This window comes from Candoia aspera, chromosome 17, assembly GCF_035149785.1.
Source record: "Candoia aspera isolate rCanAsp1 chromosome 17, rCanAsp1.hap2, whole genome shotgun sequence".
Lineage (NCBI taxonomy): Eukaryota > Metazoa > Chordata > Lepidosauria > Squamata > Boidae > Candoia > Candoia aspera.
In genome coordinates, this window is record NC_086169.1 from 2,844,889 (window position 1) to 2,865,420 (window position 20,532).

Genomic DNA, 20,532 nt, shown 5'->3' on the forward strand with positions numbered 1-20,532 from the left:
CAGCAATGAAAAACATGCTTCTCAAGCCCTTAAGAAACTGGTTAAGGCGAATCCTCTGAAACATTCAGGTGAGTTTCTGCAACTGAATGTCTGAATTAGGCATGCAATTTGGGATTTTTGTACTCTGAACAATGGGCGGATAAAAGGGGATAAGCCAGGCACCCCTGAATTTGGAATCACTCAGAGAATTTGGAGAGGGCGGCCATAACAGCGCCTCTCAACCATCCCTCCCACATTTCATGCTATCATCAAAAAGATGCTGAAAATGTTTCCTCCTCCCTCCCTGCTCCTTTCCCTTGTGTGTTATAACTTTCAGGCTGAAAGTTTCTCTTCACCATTTGTGTCTGTAATTGGGGGTGGATTTTTTTCATATTTTATGGGGACTTGGTCATATTAGAAATTTGCTTTTCCAGGGTCTTACTGGAAAAAGGAAATTTATGTTGGAAATCTCCCCACAGATATCAAAGAGGTAGGTTTTTATATTTTATATAAATATAAATATAAAAATATAGTGTGTGTGAGAGAGAGAGAATTGTGCACACTCCCTTGTGAAATTAAAAAGACATAGTTTATGTTACAGTGGCTTGGTGCAAATGTCTTCATACAGGTAGTCCTCGCTTAACGACCACAACTGGGACTGGAATTTTGGTTGCTGAGCGAAGCGGTCATTAAGCGAATCCGACCCGGTTTTACAACCTTTTTTGCAGTAGTCGTTAAGCAAACCACATGGTTGTTAAGTGAATAACGGGGTTCTCCATTGATTTTGCTTGCCAGAAACTGGCCGGGAAGGTTGAAAATGGTGACCATGTGACCCTGGGAGGCTGCAATGGTCATAAATGTGAAGTGGTTGCCAAGTGCCCAAACTGTGTTCACGTGACCGCAGGGATGCTGTGGCGGTTGTAAATATGAGGACCAATCGTAAGTTGGTTTTTTCAGCACTGTCTTAAGTCCGAACCATCACTGAGCAGATGGTTGTTAAGCGAGGGCTACCTGTAAATGTTTTTAGCCAGAGCTGCCAGATAATATCGTTGGATATCGAATATTTGAGGCAGCTGTTGGTAATATGTGGAATAAAACCATCGCAGCCCATCGACATTGTCTCCTTGCCCAAAATGGGTCGCTTGGGATGGTCTTCAACCTTTGCCGCCTCAAAGAAAATCCTTAAAGAAGCAGGATTGGGTCAAAACATTTCTCTACGGCCATCCTGAAAGGAGGAACTTTCCATTTTTTCCAGGCTGACCCTCTGCAAGGAGATCCCCTCCACGTTTTCTTCCCTTCTCCAGCCTCGAGGATCCCTTGTAAAACTTGGTTTTATCTTTTCTCGATTAGGAAGAGATTGCCATCTTGTTCAAAAACTTTGGGATCAAGTCCGTGAAGAGGCACTGTAGTTCTTTTAAAAGGTATGGCGGTGGTTCTTCTCTTTGTGTTTTAAATTTCTTGAATCTGAGTGACCAGCAGTCCCACTTTTTCTCCAGCAGCATGGAGAAAAATTCAACCCTTCGTTGCATCCGCCCAACAGGAAGACTGTAAGGCACGGTTAGGCCAGATGGAGACCGAGCTTACGCAGAATGCTTGAGACCCAACCAAGTTTGTTCTCCCTTCAACCCCAGCGGTGATGCTGGCCACTTCTGCGTCCAAACCTCTGCAGGTGGTCATGTTTGGCCCCCTGAGCCATCCCTGGCCCAAATTCCCAGTGTCTGCTTGCTTCAGTTCACTTCTTGTAGATAATTTCAGCAGCAGTATCTAAGTTTCCACCCCTCTCGCACTGACAGGGAGCCAGGCCCGTATTGCTGCGACTAATACAGCAAATTCAATCTTAGGTTTGCACAGGAGGAACCCTTGCATGAAAGAATCACTTACTCTGTTTCCTGGGGCTTACATTTCAAGATGGTCACGGCTGGGATCCAGCAGCGGAAATGGGAGAGGAGGCTGTTAAATGTAGAGAATGAGACACGAATTCGCTTTAGGTCTTGCAAAATCTGCTGCTGAGCCAATGGGCCACAAGGTCCTCCCTTTAAAGGCTTGTAAAAGTGGGGTGCCTTCTGGACTCCTAGGCACCTCAACGCCACTGACGACATTTATTTATTTACTTATCATGTTTTTTATCACTGCCCGTCTCCCCCACACGGGGGAGTTCACAATAAAACAATTTAAAATTCAATAAAACCATAAAGAATATCAATAGTCAATAAATATAAATATAAATATAAAATATAATGAAATCCAAGATATTTGAGCAGAAGCTGAGATGGCCGTTAGCCTCCCGCTTTAAGGCCACAACAGCCCTGCGAGGTAGGCCAGGTATTGAACGAATGAGTGGCTGGTACCAGGAAACATAGCCAGGACTTGAGTCTCTCCAAGATATCCTTTGCTAGCCCAGGAGGAATTTTCCCTGGCTGGGGATGATGGGCATTGTCCAGGGTCTCCAAAGGGCGTCTGATTGCAGAAGGCTCTTTTGCTGATTTTTTGCATCCTTCCCCTCCATAGCTTTGCATTTCTGGAGATGGAGTCACCAGAGGCCGCACAGTTAGCGATCCAGCTTTTGAACGGACACCCGGTGAAAGGGCGGCTGATCTCTGTCGCCTTCTCGGAAAACAAGAAACCTCACGAGCTTCCGAAAACCAGCGCCCAGATGCCGGTAAACCTTGATTCACGGGCTACGCTCGACACGGATCAGCCAGCAGGCTTACATGGGAAAGTGCATGTCCCCGAAAACTTGCATCATGTCCTTAGACTTCACTTTCCTTCCAGAAGCTGGCTCTCGGAGTCTTCTTTAAACAGATTTATTGAAAGGGGAACGAGAATCAGTTACAGAATTTCCAGCAACTGCATACTTTTCCTTCAGCACCCAATCACCTCTACGTTTGTTAGCATTTTCTTTACCTTTACAGATAGTCCTCGTTTAATGACCACAATTGGGACTGGAATTTTGGTTGCTAAGCAAAGAGGTCATTAAGTGAATCTGACCCGATTTTACGACCTTTTTTGTGGCAGTCATTAAGCAAATCACAGGCATTAAGCATACCACTAGGTCGTTAAGCAAATCACGTGGTTCTCCATTGATTCTGCTTGCCAGAAGCTGGCCAGGAAGGTTGAAAGTGGCAATCACATGACCACGGGATGCTGCGGCAGTCATAAATGCGAACCAGTTGCCAAGTGCCCAAATGGTGATCACGTGACTGCTGCGATGGTTGTAAGTGTGGGGACCAGTTGTAAGTTGTTTTTTTCAGCACTGTCTTAAGTCCGAACAGTCACTAAACGAATGGTTGTTAAGCGAGGACTACCTGTCGTTTTTCTTTTCCTCCAAAATGTTAAATCCCAGTTAACTCACCTGCACATTTATTCTACATTAAAAAAAGATAAAATTAGCCTTTCTTTTCATCCTTTTTAAATCTAATTTCATGGGTAGGAGCACCCTGTTCTTCGGTATTAAACCACCAGCCACAAAATCCCTCTGAACTTTAATAAAAGCTGTGGATGGAGGAAACCCCATCATTTAACAAAAAAATCTTTTCAAAATACCAGATCAACAACAGGGCTCCCTTTGCATCCCACAATGTTAAGTTGTTTAAAGAAACTTTCTGCAAGAATCCTTTGACTTTTAAGTTGTGGCTCCTAGAAACGGGGGGCAAAAGAAGATTAATGCAAAAAAAACGCAGAGGAAGAAAAACAGGAAAAGGAAAAAGAAAAAAAATACAAAACTGTATTGTTATATATTCAATGCTCAGTTTTGAAATAGAGTAGTAAACCTTGAACTCTGAGGCCAGTTTCTGTAGAGTCCTATAAATATGGCAGAATGTTTTGTGTCAATTTTTGACTTATTTTTTTTCCCTGATAGCTTTTCGTTAAAACATTTAAGTTTAAATTTTTCTATAAGCCCAGAACAGTTCATCTGCCTTTTTGCATCAGTTTCCCCTCACTGGAGCTCTGGAAGAGCTTGTTTCAGTTCTTGCACTTAATTATGGTTTGCTTAACCATGGTTTGCCAGACAGATCATAACTGAGTGGATTGGCCCGGCCTGCTAAGTCAAAAATAAACCCTGTCTAAGCTTTTCACGCAACTGATTGTTCTGTTGGTGGGTTTTTCCCTTGCAAATGCCGTGTTCTTCTGTCGTAGGATTTGGAGGTGATTCCCTACAAAGAATTTGGTCTTCCTGCTGGTACGAGACCTAAATTTCCTTGTTTCACCTTTGTTTGTGATGTTGATCCTGCACAAAGCCTTCTGCGGAAGGCCGCATCGCACCGGATTTTTATTTAATCCATAAAAATAGATTTTTATGTATTTTTTTTAAAGCTGTTTTAAGAAAAATCAAGCTTTGGGGCAGGATCCAAGAGGCCCCCGTAGATTTAAAAAGGATGCTTGTGCGAAGGCTCAAATCTTCTTTTTTCTTCACCTCCCCAAAGGTGGCCCCCACATTTCCCCTTCTTTAAAACAGAGGGTCTGCTACTCTGTTCCAATGGAAATGAGGTACGTGCAAATACAGGGGGGAGAAAATGTGATATATATATAAATATATTTATATATTCATAAATAAATAAAATAAAATTTTTCCCCTTGCTGCTGATAGTTCCTGGAGTGACAATTCCTCATTTTGCTACACATGAACTCTCCCTATGCAGGAAATGCAATATTGGCATGACCTATTTGTTCCATTATTTCAATATTCTGTGCTGAGCAGTCCATTCGCTGTCTGGGGGATGTAAGAAACGGCATCTGGGCTAAATAAACCAGGATAGCGAGGATGCACAGGGAAGTTGCCACGTCCCTAACTAGTTTCCTGGTCCGTGCTTTCTTCAAAAGCTTCTTTGCGACCCCAGGTCATTGCCGGGGTTCTTCTGGATGGCCTTGAGGGGTCCCACAGCTTGGTTTTTCATCATTCAGGTGTTCCCTCCACTTCTGGTTTTCCTTCCAGAAGCTCGTTTCTGCTCCATGCGCTGAAAGACTGCTTCGGAGACGCAAAGTGGCTCCTGTCCGTGGCCAACGTGGCGGGAGAAGTGGGACTTCTGGTGACAGACACGTTTCCGCTGATGCCATATTTCTGGGCGATCGTCCTCAGCGAGGTTTGTGTGACCAGGACGGGCCATTCGGGGTCCTCCTGCTTGAAAAACTTCCCGGGCTGTTTGGCTTGTGCGCTAAAGAGGTGGAGGGTCCCCCCTGTAGATTTATTTATTTATTTATAAATTTATTCACTGCCCATCTCCCCCTCATGGCGGTGAATAAATTTATAAATACATTTATTTGGAATGACCGAGGCACCATTCCTAAGCCTCACAAGGGCTAGAAACTTGATTAGTGCTGTTGGGGAGCAGAATCCTTGTCAGAGACTGAAATCCTTCGCTTTTGGGGCTTTTGAAAATTTAGGAACGCCACCAAACCATGCAGAAACTCTTCATTGCCCTGGCTGAGGCCGAGTCTCGGTTGCCATTTCTGGCGAAACACGAGGTCTGGCGGGGGACCCGATGCCTGGCCGAATGTGACATTGGGGAGGAAGGCAGCGCCTGGAACAGGTTAAGGAATCAGCGCTTTGTTTGGGGATCTGCCACAGAGACGGGGGGTGCCTCCCCGTCACGGCCCTTAGTTAGGCCCGGCGAATGGAGCCTCCATGCGCAATGGCAGTCTACCCTCTGCGTGCGAGAGGCTGGAGGCAGACGTCTGCTGGTCTTCAGCTTGAAAGGCAATCATGAGCAAAACTAGAAATTAAAAAATGAGATGTTTTGTTGGCTCTCTCTTTATCTCCCCCCGGCCCCCACAACCAGATGCTGGGTTTTGGACCTGATGGAAGATCTGGCGGTCGTCTTTTTTGTGGACTTTGGCCGCTGCGCCAACGTCCCTCTGAACTCGCTGCGGAAGCTGGAGGGGGACCAATTTTGGGAAATCCGCCCCTTGGCTCAGCCCTTCATGCTGGAAGAAGGTAGGGCTGGCAGATGCCAAGGGGAGACCCTCCGATCTGCAAGCAGCCGATGCCCGGCTGGATCCCAGCACTTTGGATTATAGGTAGTTCTTGCTTAACAACCACAATCGGGGCCGGAATTTCGGTTGCTAAGTGAAGTGGTCATTAAACAAATCCGGACTGATTTTACGACCTTTTTTGTGGCGGCAGTTAAGCAAATCACCACGGGTGTTGAGCGAACCACATGGTCGTTAAGTGAATCATGTGGTTCCCAATGGTTTTCCTTGCCAAAAGCCATCCGAGAAAGTCGAAAACGGCAATCATGTCACCACGGGATGCTGCGACCGTCATAAATGCGAACTGGTTGCCAAGCGCCCAGATCGTGATCCCATGACCGCAGGGATGCTGCGATGGTTGTAAGTGTGAGGACCAATCGTAAGTCAGTTTTTCCAGCACTGTCATAAGTCTGAACTGTCACTAAACGAATGGTGGTTAAGCGAGGACTACCTGTATGCCAAGCGCCCAACGCTTTGGGTGGGCAAGTGCGATCCCTCCTTCTTGTCACTGTCTGGAGGGGAGTGACCATCCTTTTGGGAACGGGGACGGAAATATATGCTGGCTGGGGAATTCTGGGAGTTGAAGCCCACCCCCCTTCAAGCCGCCAAGGTTGGGAATCACTGGAGAAACAGGACTGAAATGCTCCTTTGGGGGAACGGTTTTGATGAGGAGGCTTTCTTGATTTTGCAGACGTTTTTGCCCCGCGCATGATCAGGAGGCAGATTCTGGAAGGAAAAGTGAAAGGTCCTTTTCAATGGGAGGTAAACAAGAAAAAAAAATACTTCTTTCGTTTTCACACAGGGATGAAAGCTGAGCGTTGCTGAGAAGTCTGCTAATACCGATCACCCAGGAATTCACGTCTGTGTTAAATGAAATAGATGCTCGCTGAAGAAACAGTTGCTTTACTGTATTGTCCGAACCAAGCCCGCTGTCTTGCTATGCCCTTCATAAACCAGGATTGCTAGCTTCAGTCTTTGGGTTACAAACCCTGGCTTGTTTTCAAAAAGCAAACCAAAGTGGTATAGAAATAGCATTCCTGGTCACAGACAGCGGGATCAGACAGGCTGAGTTTGATCTCAGATAACCTTTCTTCTGGAATCCTGGTCTGTTGTTTGCAGATCCCATCAGGGTGGGTGTTCCTGCCCGCAAGATGGATTATTTTGCAAATAATTGGAGCCAAACTGTGGGTCCAAACCACCCAGATCCCAGCACTGGTGCAATTTCACAGAAAGCCTCTTTGGGGGTTTACCTGAATCCTCAAGAGTCTGGAGATTTTTCACAGCAATTCGGGGGACAGCCAAGTACAAAACCGCTACCTCTTGTGCTTGCAAACACAAAGATTTGCCAATTGTGGATTGTTTTGGGCACGCCTCTGCATTTCGCATAGAGTTACGTCCGAGTCCTGTGCAAAAAGGCTGGGACGTTCTTCCGGTCGACTCGCAGGGAAAACCCTCAAAATACACTATGCAGATCATACTGTAGTGCAATCAATTTCTCCTTGGCAGGAACTTTCCAATTTTAAGGTCCAGAAGCTTAAAATAAATCCGTTATTGCAGAAAATACACAGCTGTACTTTACAACCCACAGTGGGCTCAATTTTCTTACCGAATTAAAGCAGCGTTCTAAAATATTAGCTGTGTTTGCACCATGCGCCAGACCAGATGCAAACAATCCGCGCAACGGTGCGACGGCATGCCTCCCGGCCATCCAATTCCACCCAGCAGAAGATGGGAGTAGCAAGAAGTGGGTGCAATATTGACTTACGGGCAGATGAATGATTTGTTAAAAAGTTTTTCCTTGCTTTGCAGCCGCACGTTTTAAAGTTTGCTCTCAAAGCAGACTAAGAAGTGGTTGATTTGAGAAGTCCTGGCAGGAAGCTTGAAGCAGATGTTTCTTCTGTGAAAAACTTACGGCTTGTTCCTGAAAACCGGCGTTGGTATAGGTGTTTTACCGAGGCCTGTTGAGGATGTTTAAAAGCTGGTTTAAAAGATGTTTTCTGACATTAGTTTGGTCACTTCGTTGAGGCCCTAAACTTTGTGTGCTGAAGAGGCAAAGCGTAACTGTTATTTTTCCAACTGCATTTTACATTTTAAGACAGCTGGATGTGCGTGCGGTATGCAACCAGAGGGAAAAATACGTAAATCTGTATCCTGGCCAAGCTGTTATGTTGCAAAGCTGTCCTGTGTTATCTGCAGTTAATTTATTAAAATACACTGTGTGTCCAGAAGTTGGTGTGTCCCCCCTCCTTCCATTTTAAAACTATTTACGCTTTTCAGCTACTCCCACGGACACATCGGATTAATTAGAGAAACTGCTGCTCTTTTAAAGTTGGTAAACAGGGAATCGTTTTAGGAGAGGCTCAGCTCTTGCTAATAAAGAGGGAGAATTTGGGGCGTGTAGAGAGCACAATTCTACTCTGGCCTGATGCTGGGTGGCTAGAAATTAATTTCTAACTCTGATAAAGGTGTATGTGGGTCCTTGCTGCTAAGATTAATCTTGGCAGGGCTGTGTGCTTGAATGTTCAGGAGGAAACTTGCACTCATCCAGACAGATTAGGCTACCCCAAATCTAGAATAGGTTTGAAAACAGCGTAGACTGCTACAGAAGAACCAGCAAACTCCATTCCCTGGGAGATGCTACTTTTGGAAATAGTTAAGATTGTGGGGGGGAAAAAAGCTGCTAGCCCACAAGAGAAAAATCAGCCTTGATCCAAGGTAGATAGTTGAGGGACCAGTCATCTGTCTTCCTTTTCAAACTAAGTTTTATTAATAGGCATGAGCTCTCCCAAGCCACAGCTCCATTTTTATTTAATCTCTCTATCTCGGCTCATCAAAGCTGACGCCTTTTAACAAAATGGGTTACGTTTGAAAAGGTTCCCGCAGATCCTTCCCACTTGGGGGCTGCTGCAGACGAACATGGCTCTCTTTCAACAGCATCTAACCTGCATTTCTATAGCTCAAGACCTTATCCAGCATTTTCTGCAAGCTGGGATGAAGGGAAACAGGTTGACACGCGGCTTCGCTTGCTCGGAAAGCGTTATCACACCTTCCACGCTGATGGCCCTTCGTGAGCTAAACACGCCGTCCCCTGCGCCTGTCCTTGGAAAACGGAGTTTCTGGCACCCGCAAGATTATCCTTGCGTCTCCTTTCTGTGCCTGCTTTTTCAGATCCCCCGGACCCAGGATTTGAAGAGAGGAATCTAAACCACCCAGGGAGACTTTGACCCAGTTCTGCTTCCCAATTTTTTCCTGCATCTCTGAAGGATATAATCCAGTTATCCTGGGAGGGCTGTAAATACTTTATCCCGGGGGAAAAAACGGCGCTTGGCAACGGGAGTTGGTGAAACGCAGATCCCCTGCTGAAATATTACCCTTATACTTTTGGCAATTCTAGCTTTCTTTCGCCAGCAAAGGAATGGGAATGGTGGGACCCAGACAGAGTGAAGAAATTCACTGCTTGGGCTTTTCGGGGTGTGCGTGTGTGTGTGTGAATGCAGAGTGGGGAATCTAGTTTGCTGCCACCACCATCACCCCCTTTGTGACTTCACGGACAGAGGTAGGACCAGTCCCCCTTCAAATTAACAAATGTAATTGTTCTCCAAAGATACATTTTTCCCCATAGACATCCATCATACACTGTAACCAAAACAAAAAAAAAAAAAGGGGGGGGGGATAGGTGGGGAAGAGGGGGGGGGAGCAGTGTACATGAAAATAAGAAAATAAATTAAATCCATAGCGGAAGGAGAGGCGATTTAGAACTGCAGCACAGCCGGAAGCTTCCAGCGAGAGGAGAGATGCGGGAGTTTTCATTTCTATGAGTGTGGTTGTGTGTGTTGTTTTGTTTTTTTTCCTTTTAATAAGGGTGATGGCGAGTTGCCTGCCATGGCGGGTCCGAGCCAGGCCTTGGCTGCTCACGACGAGAGTTTATAATTCCGTAAACGGACAGTCGGAGCTGCTCTCCGCTGTCCTGCAAAAACAGCTGGCAGAGTCCTGTCCTGGGAGAAAGAGGAAAGTGTCCTCAGCAATCCGAGCACAGCGTCCAGCGGGGGGGGGGGGGGTCCGGGTGGGTCCGCTCCGTCGGCCCCACGGCTAGCCGTCTTCCTTGGGGGGCGTGTACCAGCCTGGGGGGGCAAGCGAAACAGGTTCAGGAAGGTCGGCGTCAGCCCGTCGAGGAACCACTGTGGCTTGGCTCGATGCCACTGGACTGGGCTTGCCGGGCACCCCGGAATAAGGGGGTTTGGGTGACACGTCCAGTGAAAAACGAACCGACTTCCTGTGTGTGTGTCCAGCTGGAATCTGCGCTGCAGAAGGCTGAGGTCGAATCTCCCCGAGAGATAATCAGTATCCCACCCGATATAAAAAAAAGCTTAATACCAGCGCCACTCTTTCCTTACTGCTGCAGCAGCTCCTGCCGCTTTCTGGTTTATTATTATTATTATTATTATTATTTGTATGGCCACCCATCTCATCCCAGCGGCTCTGGGCGGCTTGCAACAGACTAAAAACAATCCGAAGTTTAAAAAAACAATATACAAGCATATAAAAAACTGCCCGCAATCGAGTTAAAAAACCAGAGACGTGATTGTGATCTTCTGTTTTATGCTCTGTTCCTCGCGCCACAGTTAGGGGTACCCCAACAGTCCGGGCAAACCTCTGCGCCCCCCACTCCCCGCCTGCCCTCCTTCCATGTTGCTAGTCCTTACCGTTCTTCTCGTGGATCTGGACTAAGGATTTGTAAGACTGCTGAGCTCTTGTCAAGCTGTACTGATTCTGTGGGAAAGAGGGGGGCGCCTTTGAGAAAGCTGCTTGGAAAGGTCCTGGCAAGACGTCTGATGGAAGCGGGGAGGGGGCATTGGAATGAGGTGGCGAGTCTCAGGGACGGGCAACTTAGTACCCACTAGATCAGTGTTCTTCAACCTTTGCCGCTTGAAGACGGGTGGACTTCAACTCCCAGAATTCCCCAGCCAATCAACCCCTTCAATCCCAGTCTTCCCGACACAGCACAGCTGCCTGAGCTCCGTGGTGACGGCTCAAGCGTTGGCTTTTCCTCTGGCCTCGCCCACCCCGCAGCCCAACGAGGGGGGGGGATGCCTGAGAAGAAGAAATCCATTGCTTGGGCTCCCCGCCAGAACTTACTTTGTTTGCCCCAAACTGGACCCTGGCTTTGCCTTTGACCAGGGTGGCACTTATCTGCATGATCACAGATTCCACCGAGTAAGCGCTGCTCCAGCCCTGCAGAGTGAAAACATGAACGGTTCCCGTTTCGAAGCACACTCCCCAACCTCTCCGGGAATTCGGCAGTGAATTCACGATCCCCTTACATGCCCCACGGCTCACCTGCTTTGTCAGAAGCTCCATACAGATCGCTCCTCCACCCAAGACATACCTTAAGAGAAAGGAAGTTGAGGGAGGGAGGGGAAAAAAAAAATCACCGCAAGGCCTTTCTGAGCCAGGAGCAGCCAAACCCTTTGGCAGCGAAAGGCCGCCAGCTGAAGCGGACTTAAGGATCAGGGAAAATAAATTTGTTCTCCCCACCCCGCTTTTAGATACTAGATCGAAGGCTAGTAATTTAAACGAGAGCCAGTTTGGTCTAGTGATTAAGGCACTGGGCTAGAAACCGGGGGGGGGGGGGGGGGCGCGCGGAGGGGCATGAGTTCTAGTCCTGCCGTAAGGCACAAAGCCAGCTGGGGGACCTTGGGCCAGTCGCTCTCTCTCTGTCCTGGGAAGCAGGCAATGGCAAACCACTTCCGAAAATCATTGCCAAGAAAACTTGCAGGGACTCGTCCAGGCCGTCTCCGAGAATCGGACACGACTGAACGGATTAAAACAAAAAAACTAAATGGTAAAAAACCCCTCGCGAATCTGTTACAACTACGTAAATATCCGAAGCAGGCAGCAGACCGGCAACGGGGGAAGCTTCCCAAGGCTTGTCAGGAAAACCGCTGCTGCGAAGGATGGCTGAACACGACGCCTCGACAGCTGCGGAGTTCTCCTTCCTTTGTATCTGGAGGAGGAGGGATTTGACGACCGAGCGATGGAGAAGCCACTTACCCTCCGGAGAGCACAGGCGACACCACTCTTACGAAGGGGGGGTCGAAGGGGAAGTTATCCTGAAAGCAGGAGGAAGAGGTGAGGCCTCTCTCGCTTACCAAGCGTGGCTGGCTGTTCTCTTCGCTCCCGGGGGCCCTGGCCTGCCTGCCTGCCGGACTGACCTTAAACGTGAAGTTGAGAAGGATGAAGTCGGTCCCCTCTTTCTCTTTCAGGATCTGCAGGTCACTGTGCAAGGCGCTGTCCTCATCCACCCTGCGGGGAGAGAGAGCACAGCCTGAAAAAGGCAGGGCCGTGCTGGGAGCCGAGGCAGCGGGAGGCCACCCGCGTGGGCATCACTGCCTTTGAGCAGCGTGGTTTTTTTTTTTTTTTTTTTTAGCTCTTCTGTGCATTTTTCAAGAGATGCTGCTGGGAGAAGGGAAGGACGGGATTGCTGGGGGTGTCGACTTCTCCCCAGCCTGGAGGCCATCCCTCCCCAGTTTCCCTGGCTTGGTGGCTGCGGGAGGATACGAATTGATGCCCTGAAGCTCGTAGATAGATAGATTTATTTATTGTTCAAATTCTGCTACCGCCCATCTCCCCCGAAAGAGGGACTCTGGGCGGTTTACAATAAAATTAAAACTATAATAATAAACAATTTAAATGCGGCAAGCCTTACTTCAGGAGTTTCACGTTCCAATCGTAGAGGCTATCGTTCACTAGTTCAACTGCATAGTTTCCTGGGGATGGTGCAAAGAAAAGAGAGGTTAGCGGCAGGCTGAAACGACCCACACAGCCCCACTAGGGCTCCAAGCAAGGGTTCCCCGTTCCCCACCACGAGGACCCTCCCCTGCAGCGGCAGATACTCACCACCTTTGAAACTTGCCGATCGGTAGATATCCCTGAGCTCCTTCATCAGCCGGTCGGTGGCCTGCACGGACCCAGACACCGCCCCCTGCGAGAGAAAGCGGAAGGCGGCATTTCACCGCCCTGCTGGGCTCAGTTCAGGGGCCTCTGAGAACGCATTTAGGGGCTTCCAAAGGGCAGTTCAAGGAAGGGGTGGGGAGGAAGACCTGTGGGCCGTGGCTGGGCCAGATAAAATGGTGACAGGCACAGCAGGGGAGAGTTGTTATCTTTGCCATGGTTGGGTACCAGGGGACTTGGGGTCCCAACTCTCTGCGGGATGTCAGGTAAAAGCGGGACCTGATGCTCTTGGGCATACTCAAGGGTGAGACTGAAAGATGGGGGGGGGGGTTTTTATCTTCTTCCCTCTAGAATATTGCTGTGTGGGCCAAAACCAGAGAGAGAAACTAATTCTACCTCCCCTTAGCAATTTGAGAACAGATTTAATCACAGGAAAAAAAGGGGAAAAAAAAGAATCAGATGAAGGCTAAAGAATTCTTAGGGTGTTCTCGGTCCACTTGGCAGACAATTTGGTGTAGTCTAGCCAAGGAGCTCTGTGTTTGGCTGAAACGAACATTTCCATCAAAAGCAAACTAAACCCTTCGCGCCTCCGTTTGCCCCCGTGCATGGAAAAAGCCAGTTGGCCTGAGTAAAAGAAATGGGGGGAGCTTTAAGGATGAATCTGGCCCCTTGGTTCCTGCAGCCCTCCTTCCCCCCCTCAAGAAAGACCGGGGGGGCCCTTGTCCACGGCTGCTCTGTATGAGCTTGGCTTTGCGTTGCACGCAAACCCAGCCTGTGGCTGGTGGCTTAGCCAGGGTGGCTTGTTCTCACCAACCATCGCTAAAACAAATGAAGGGTTAGTGCAACAGGGAAGAATCAGAACGGCCCCTTCCTTCCCCCCCACAGCCCCGTTTCCCCTGTTGCCCTCCCGCCTGGCGACACGTACATTTAAGTAATCTTGCCTCTGATTCTTTTTGATTTTCTCAAGAATAGCCAAGTTTTCCTTGCCAATCCCATCATCTTCCGCCTTCTTTCCTTCTACCGGCTCTTCCTCCTTCATTTCGTAGTGATCCAGCTCTTCCGTGTCCTGGGCGCAGGGCCGGAAGGAAGGGGACGAGAGAAAGAGGTTCTGATTTTGGGATTAAGCCGCCCTGACAGGCCGATCTGCCACACGTTGGGGGCTCTGGGGGGAACTCAGGAGGGGGAACCCGGGAGTTTAATCTCAGCTGGGTCGGGTTTGGAAAACGGAGTCCGTACCTCGGGCATTTCCTCGTCTTCCTCTTCCGAGGACACTTCTTCCTGCGTATTCTGTGAACAAACGGAACAGGACACGAGAGGAAAAGATGATGGGCGCAGCTCACTCGGAGAGCAGCAGCTGGAGCCAAGCTGAGCGTTCAGACAGGCCTTTTGGACCTGGCCTCCCCGCAGCGTCAGCGGATCGAAGCTTCGCTGCCCGGATCTTCCTCCTAGCTAAAGTCCCCAAGGAAAGATCTATCCGCAAATACGCTGCGGAGGCGAAGTCCGGTTCGGGGAAAACCCCGAGCGACAGCCGCTCTCTGAGGCTGGCTCCAAACCCGTGGCTGCTGCTCCCCCCAGCCGCCAGCTTTGGCGGGGCCTCTGGGGCGGCTCACCTGCTCGGCAGGCAAGGGCTGATCCAGCATCTCCACATCTGGATGCTGGGGAAGGTTGTAGAGTTTGCAGAGGTCCGAAATGATCCGCTTCAGGTGCTGCAGGAGCTGCCCGAGGGGACAGGGACGAGGGATCAGTCCGAGGAGGCCGCGGGGTGCGCTGCCCCCAGCCCGGCCCGGCCCGGCCCGACTTCCCTCCCCCCGCAGGGCCGCCCCCCCTCGCTCACCAGCGTGTTGCCCTTCTTCACGTCGGCCAGCCTCTCCAAGACTGCTGCCAAGTTGGGGTCGTCCGATTCCACCGACCAGATGGGGGGAACAGCCGGATAGGCCTCCTGCAAGAAGCACAAGGGGGGGGTCTCAGGAGAGAACAGGCCTGGGGGCCGCAGGGGCGAGGAACGGGGGGGCGGCAAATGGAAGGCGCTCTGTGGGAAGCGGGCACGGCTCTGCCCCCCAGGCCGCTCCCTGGCTCGGAGGGGCGGAGGATGCCCATCGGCCAGGATGGGAAGCTAGGGGCTGCAGAGGGATGGGAGGTGTAGTCCAAGAGGAGGGATAGGGGTGTCGGGATGGGAGGTGTAGTCCAAGAGGAGGGGAGGGGTGCCGGGATGGGAGGTGTAGTCCCAGAGGAGGGGAGGGGTGCCGGGATGGGAGGTGTAGTCCCAGAGGAGGGGAGGGGTGCCGGGATGGGAGGTGTAGTCCCAGAGGAGGGGAGGGGTGCCGGGATGGGAGGTGTAGTCCCAGAGAGGAGGGGAGGGGTGCCGGGATGGGAGGTGTAGTCCAAGAGAGGAGGGGAGGGGTGCCGGGATGGGAGGTGTAGTCCAAGAGAGGAGGGGAGGGGTGCCGGGATGGGAGGTGTAGTCCCAGAGGAGGGGAGGGGTGCCGGGATGGGAGGTGTAGTCCCAGAGGAGGGGAGGGGTGCCGGGATGGGAGGTGTAGTCCCAGAGGAGGGGAGGGAGGTGCCGACAGGGATCCAAAGGGAAGCCGGGCTCCGGCTGGCTGGGGGCGGGGCCACAGGAACAACTATGATTAAGCCAAGTTCATCCCGGTTGACTGAATCATAGTTCCTGCGGTGGGTTCCTACGTGGCGGGGCTGCCCGGTCCTCGGTCAACCCCCTGCACGGCGGCGGACCGCCTCGGCTGGGGACGATGGGAGCTGGGGTCCCCGCCCCCGCCCTCCCCAGGCCCCGCCCCCGGCGCCCCGCAAGCCCCGCCCAGCGGCGCGGGAGGCCTCCGGCGCGCGCCCCCTCCCCCCGCCCGCGTCTCACCGTGATGTTGCCATGGATACGGACCGGCCCGCCGCCGGCCGGGCCGGGGAGGAACTCGCAGCCCAGCTCGTCCGGGCAGGCGCGGGCGATGCGGAAGCGCTCGTGGCCGCGGTGGAAGATGGACTCGAGCAGCCGCAGCTCCCGCCTCAGCAGCGCGCGCCCCGGCCCCGCCCCCAGCGCGGCGCCAGGCCCCGCCCCGCCCGGCCCCACGCGCTGCATCGTCCCATCGAGCGGCCCGCCGCCGGGGCCCCCCGCGTCCCCCCACACCGCAAGATGGCGGCCGGGAAGGGCCCGCAGCCGGAAATGACGCGCCGCGGCCCGCCCCGCCCCGGACGGCGCGCGCACCCCCGCGCGGAGGAGGAGGAGCGGGAGCAGGAGGAGGAAGAGGCGGAGCCCGGGCAGGGGAGGGGGAGAGAGGGCCCCTGCGCGACGCCGTCGGCATAGAAACGGGCGCTTCCGGTTCTGGGCGGAAGGCAGGGCGCCAGCCCTACCATAGAGGCGCCTCTAGCTCCAGGAGCGTCAAACTCTAGAGCGGCCCAGCGTTGGGCAATCATGGAGAATCGATCTCTGCGGGGCAAGAAGGGCATCGCCTTTTTACAGCGGCCCCTACTGGATGGCGGAAGATTTCGCCCCCAAATAGAGCCGGAGGAGCGTCGGTTGGATCTTCGAGGACGGTACAGCTTTGGGCAGGGAGCAAGGCGAGGATGCGTCATATCCCCTTGGCTGCTACAATATTTATAGGCAAGTGCCTGAGGAAAGCTCAGAAGTGCATTGATTGGGGATTGATTGATTCTACGCCTCCAGATTAAGGCCGTGGGGTTGACGGAGAACCCAAACAATTTGCAGCAGATGTTTGATTGATTGTGTGATGCAACGAGGAATATAATATGGTCTTAAGAATTAAAGTATCCCAACCCAACCTAATAGTGTCAGGCAAGGAAAATGGAGCAAACGGTTGTACGTTACGGAAGAAATAGAGTGGCCCAGAGTCATCACCCTGGGCTGAGGATGGAGCACACTCTGGGTCTCCCCACCCCAAGTCCAGCCCCTTTGCTGCAAAACCACACTGGCTTCCAGGAGAAGCAGCAGCTGTGTGTCCCATTCTGCAAAGGGCTTTTCTTACACTGTATAAAAAATCGCACAAATGAATTCTGGATTCAGCAGTAAAGAAACCACGAATATCTCAGGTCCGTCCTCCACAGCCCTGCAAGGTGAAAAGTCCTGGCTTCACATAAAAAAAAAAAAGTTACAACCTCTGCAGAGAGGTGCCCAACTTGATGTGTGGCAACAGCTGCTGGTGACACTTTTTGAGAACTAACACTTCAGCCACCACCCCAAGGGCCTTGTCAAAATCCCCCCCAAGCGATCCTTCACGGGCGTTTTTGAATTCACAGGCTTTCGTCTTACAAGCCAGAGTTCTTAGCTGCTCTCCTGGGAAATGACCTTTCAGAGCCAGCTTTTCGGATCCAAGCCCATAAAGGAGAAAGAAAAGTGCTAAAAGCCTGCAGTCAGAATTGAATGAGCATGACCTACTTTCCTGGAGGCTACCTACAGCCAGAGGAATTCCAGAGGAAAGCAAAAAATCCAAGGAAAAAGAGTTCCGAGGTGCATTTAAAAACACAAACACACCCAACACGCACACACCCTAAGAAATTTGGACTCCAGTTTAAGCAGGATTAAAAGAAAGACATGCAGTTTTCCGACCACTTGAGGGTCCTAAGGGAGGAACCGATAGGAAGCATCTGGGAACCTTTAAAAGTTTGGACGGCAAGGAGCTGTTACAGGTCAACCCCAAATAAGGGGGATTTCAGCTCACAATCCCCAAATCCCAAACCATTGGCCCCCTATTTTGGGGAGAGCTGACGCTGTAAATTTCTGGACCATCATTGGGAGGGTTGGCAGTGGATGCTTCATGGTGATCAGCTGATCAGTATTGTAGCTACTTACTATATATTAATGGCAGCTCTCCTGTTTCCATTACTGATTGCCAAGACCGACAGTAGGAAGGGCTTCATTCTTGAGTCCTGGTCACTGTGGCACAGAAGTCTGAACTAGATGTACTGGGGGCCTCATCCAGCTGGAGGTTCTTCAGATAGTCTTAAAATAATACAGAGTCCAAGGAAGGACCCCGTAGGCCACACGAAGCCACTGAAGGAAATGCAGGCTACAAATGAGAGGCTGAATAGGTACCTTTAATATAATGAAGTAGGGTTACAAGTCCATATATAATTTGCGGAATATAATTTATATACCTATTCTGTGTGTGTGTGTGCCTTCAAGTCAGACTTGACCCCTGCCAACTGCCTGGACATGTCCCTGCAGTGTTCTGAGCAAGATTTCAGAAGAGGTTGGCCATTGCCTCCTTCTTTGGGCTGAGAGAGAGAGACTGGCCCAAAGTCACCCAGCTGGCTTTCATGCCTAAGGCAGGACTAGAACTCACAGTCTCCCAGTTTCTAGCCTGGTGCCTTAAGCACTACACTGAACTGGCTCTCTTTTACATACTATAAAATTAATATAATTATTGCACATGAGCCAGGAGATACCGTCAAATTAAAATTCCACTATACACATTTAACGGTCTTTCTCCCAGTTTTTTAAAGTGCAGAGACAAATAATAGTCTGGCCAGATTGGTTTGGATACCATGCCTGTTACCAGCCCATGCAGTTCATCTCTGGAAATCTTTAGAAATGGGCAAACTCTTTTCCCCAACAGGCCTGAACCCCAAGGCATGATCCTACCATATCTGCTCAAAAATCTCCTTTTCTTCATTACAATCCATCCCCTTACTTGCACCATTTTAAGGCAGCACCATTTACTCTGTAAATGGCTTTTCCTGTTTAGTGGCTTTGCCATATCATCCATCCATCCATCCATCTATCTATCTATCTTTCTATCTATCTATCTTAAACCAAACAGCAACCAACAATTATTAATGCCCAAGTGGTGTAGATAGACAAAAAGAAAGAAAAAGGAACAGCTGAATTTTCAACAGAGTCCCTGTGGTCGGAGGAGATGGGCGGTGACAAATTTGATAGATAGATAAATAAATAAATAAATAAATATTCTCCAGATATGATCAGCAAGCCTTGCCTTTCACAAAAGAGCCGACGAAGGAACATCGGCGCAGAAACCAAGCCAGTAAGGTTTCTATTGAATATTTTTGTTTCTCAGGCCCACACTTCAACCCCACGGGGATTCTTCAAAAGTGAAAAGGATTTGGCAGCCTCCAGCTTTCTTGAAAAGGAATTCCCACCTGCCACAGAAGACCAAGATTTGCTGAGGCAATGCCGAGCATCCTTTGCTAGGGAAACTAAAGACAGCAGTAAGAAGGAACTTCACTATTTTATTTTCTCTGAAGAGGGTGGGGTGCCCTTTGGTGAGAACATGATCAGAAAAGCCAATGGGGTTGTCCTCCATCAGGGATTTTGGGGTGAGATTACGGGTGAATAAGAGAAGCAGATTGACTCCTGTCTCCAGCCCAGTCTTAACTCTTGTCGATGTGAAAAAATGGGCTGAAACCGGCCTGCAGAATGGCAATATTGGGCTGTGGGTGTGGGTGGGTATTTCCTGGAGTTCCCCGACCCTTTTTCTATGGAAATTCGGCTGTTTTGTTACCGGCTTTCGGCAGCACAAACTTGCAGTGCTGGTAGGCTTCAAATGAGTTGCTTCAGAAGGGGGTGTGGGTTGCCCACCCGTACCCTAAAAAGCAGTGTAGCCCTTTAAAGAAACAGACTGAAAAGTTGAGTTAACCTGGATGAAAGGAAAGCTGAAGAACGAATTGAGGGAGAAGAAGAATGGAAACGTGGAATGAGTCAAACTGAACAGACAAAAGCAAAATGATTCAGATCAGTGTTTCTCAGCCTTAGCCATTTAAAGACGTGTGGGCTTCAACTCCCAGAATTCCCCAGCCAGCATTCCAAAATGAAGCCCACATGGCCCCACCATTGCTAGACAGATATGGCCAGAAGGGATACTGGTTTGTACCAGATCAGCCTGGCTTCTCTAGTTAAAGTGGAAATCTTTTCCCCGTTGTTCATCCCTTCACATGTTTATGGACGAAGAATTAAAACACAACAGTCAAGAACAGGGGAGGAACATAGGATGCATCCCACACAACTTTGGGATTTTCCTCGGGAAAGGAAGAGCAAAATGTGAGCAACCTCCCTTCCCACTGCAGGCTCACCTGCACTCAAGTTTGGCAGTATGAGCCAAGAGCTGAACCTATTGGATGCCTCTTATCTAAGTGGAAAACTCTGGGCATTTGTAAAACACCCGATGAAAATCAGCTCCCAAAATAACCAGGGAGGAAGTCACCCTGCCTCCGGCATATGTCACACCTACTCACACTCACCCCAAAGGTGGGAAGCGCGCCCTCTTTTCCTCCATACCCCCATTCAAAGCTACCCAGGATCCTCCAGATGCTTTGGATGTCCCTCCAACCCCAGACAGCCTGGCTAATGGTGAGGGATCATGGGAACTGTAGTTCCAAACGTTGTGATGGAGTGTCTGCTATGTGCCCACCTTCACCCACCTTTTGAGGCCCTGCTTCTCCCACTTACTCTTCTCTTGAACCCATGAGCCCTGCTCATTAACAAGCAGAGTGAAAAAAATACACAGCGTAAAGGCGGCCCCTCTGCCCTCTTCTTCCTGATGTGCCATTGACCAAGTAGAATACAATCTATCTGAATCTCTGCCGGCTGTGTTACACAGAACACCCCCTTCCCCTCCATTTTCTCTTGATTCCCCCACTCCCCCAATCCCAGTT

The 20,532-nt window shown here is 50.2% G+C and overlaps 2 protein-coding genes across 2 annotated transcripts; one reads left to right on the top strand and one right to left on the bottom strand.

Annotated features, from left to right (window-relative positions):
- Window positions 1–2,491: 2,491 nt before the first annotated feature.
- Window positions 2,492–7,846, top strand: TDRD10 (tudor domain containing 10). The gene is made up of 8 exons (XM_063316842.1): window positions 2,492–2,638; window positions 4,117–4,159; window positions 4,404–4,467; window positions 4,913–5,060; window positions 5,362–5,507; window positions 5,757–5,911; window positions 6,638–6,708; window positions 7,756–7,846. Exons 1-8 carry the CDS (start codon window positions 2,504–2,506, stop codon window positions 7,789–7,791), a joined length of 798 nt encoding a protein of 265 aa, XP_063172912.1. The 5' UTR covers window positions 2,492–2,503; the 3' UTR covers window positions 7,792–7,846.
- A 1,672-nt stretch (window positions 7,847–9,518) lies between these two features.
- Window positions 9,519–16,130, bottom strand: UBE2Q1 (ubiquitin conjugating enzyme E2 Q1; the record flags this gene model as incomplete). Its single annotated transcript, XM_063317197.1, is given in 14 exon segments — window positions 9,519–10,067; window positions 10,650–10,716; window positions 11,083–11,178; window positions 11,284–11,332; window positions 11,998–12,056; window positions 12,159–12,249; window positions 12,653–12,713; window positions 12,844–12,928; window positions 13,823–13,963; window positions 14,134–14,184; window positions 14,508–14,612; window positions 14,732–14,836; window positions 15,767–16,010; window positions 16,012–16,130. Coding segments are annotated over 14 exon segments (1,305 nt in total), but the record flags the coding sequence as incomplete, so codon positions are not given.
- Between the last annotated feature and the right edge of the window lie 4,402 nt (window positions 16,131–20,532).

Coding starts and splice junctions, on each gene's coding strand:
- TDRD10 (XM_063316842.1), top strand. CDS start 2,504: ATGGAGTCACCAGAGGCCGCACAGTTAGCGATCCAGCTTTTGAACGGA. Junction 4,468..4,912: donor TCTGTTCCAATGGAAATGAG/GTACGTGCAAAT, acceptor TTTTCCTTCCAG/AAGCTCGTTTCTGCTCCATG. Junction 5,912..6,637: donor GCCCTTCATGCTGGAAGAAG/GTAGGGCTGGCA, acceptor TTGATTTTGCAG/ACGTTTTTGCCCCGCGCATG.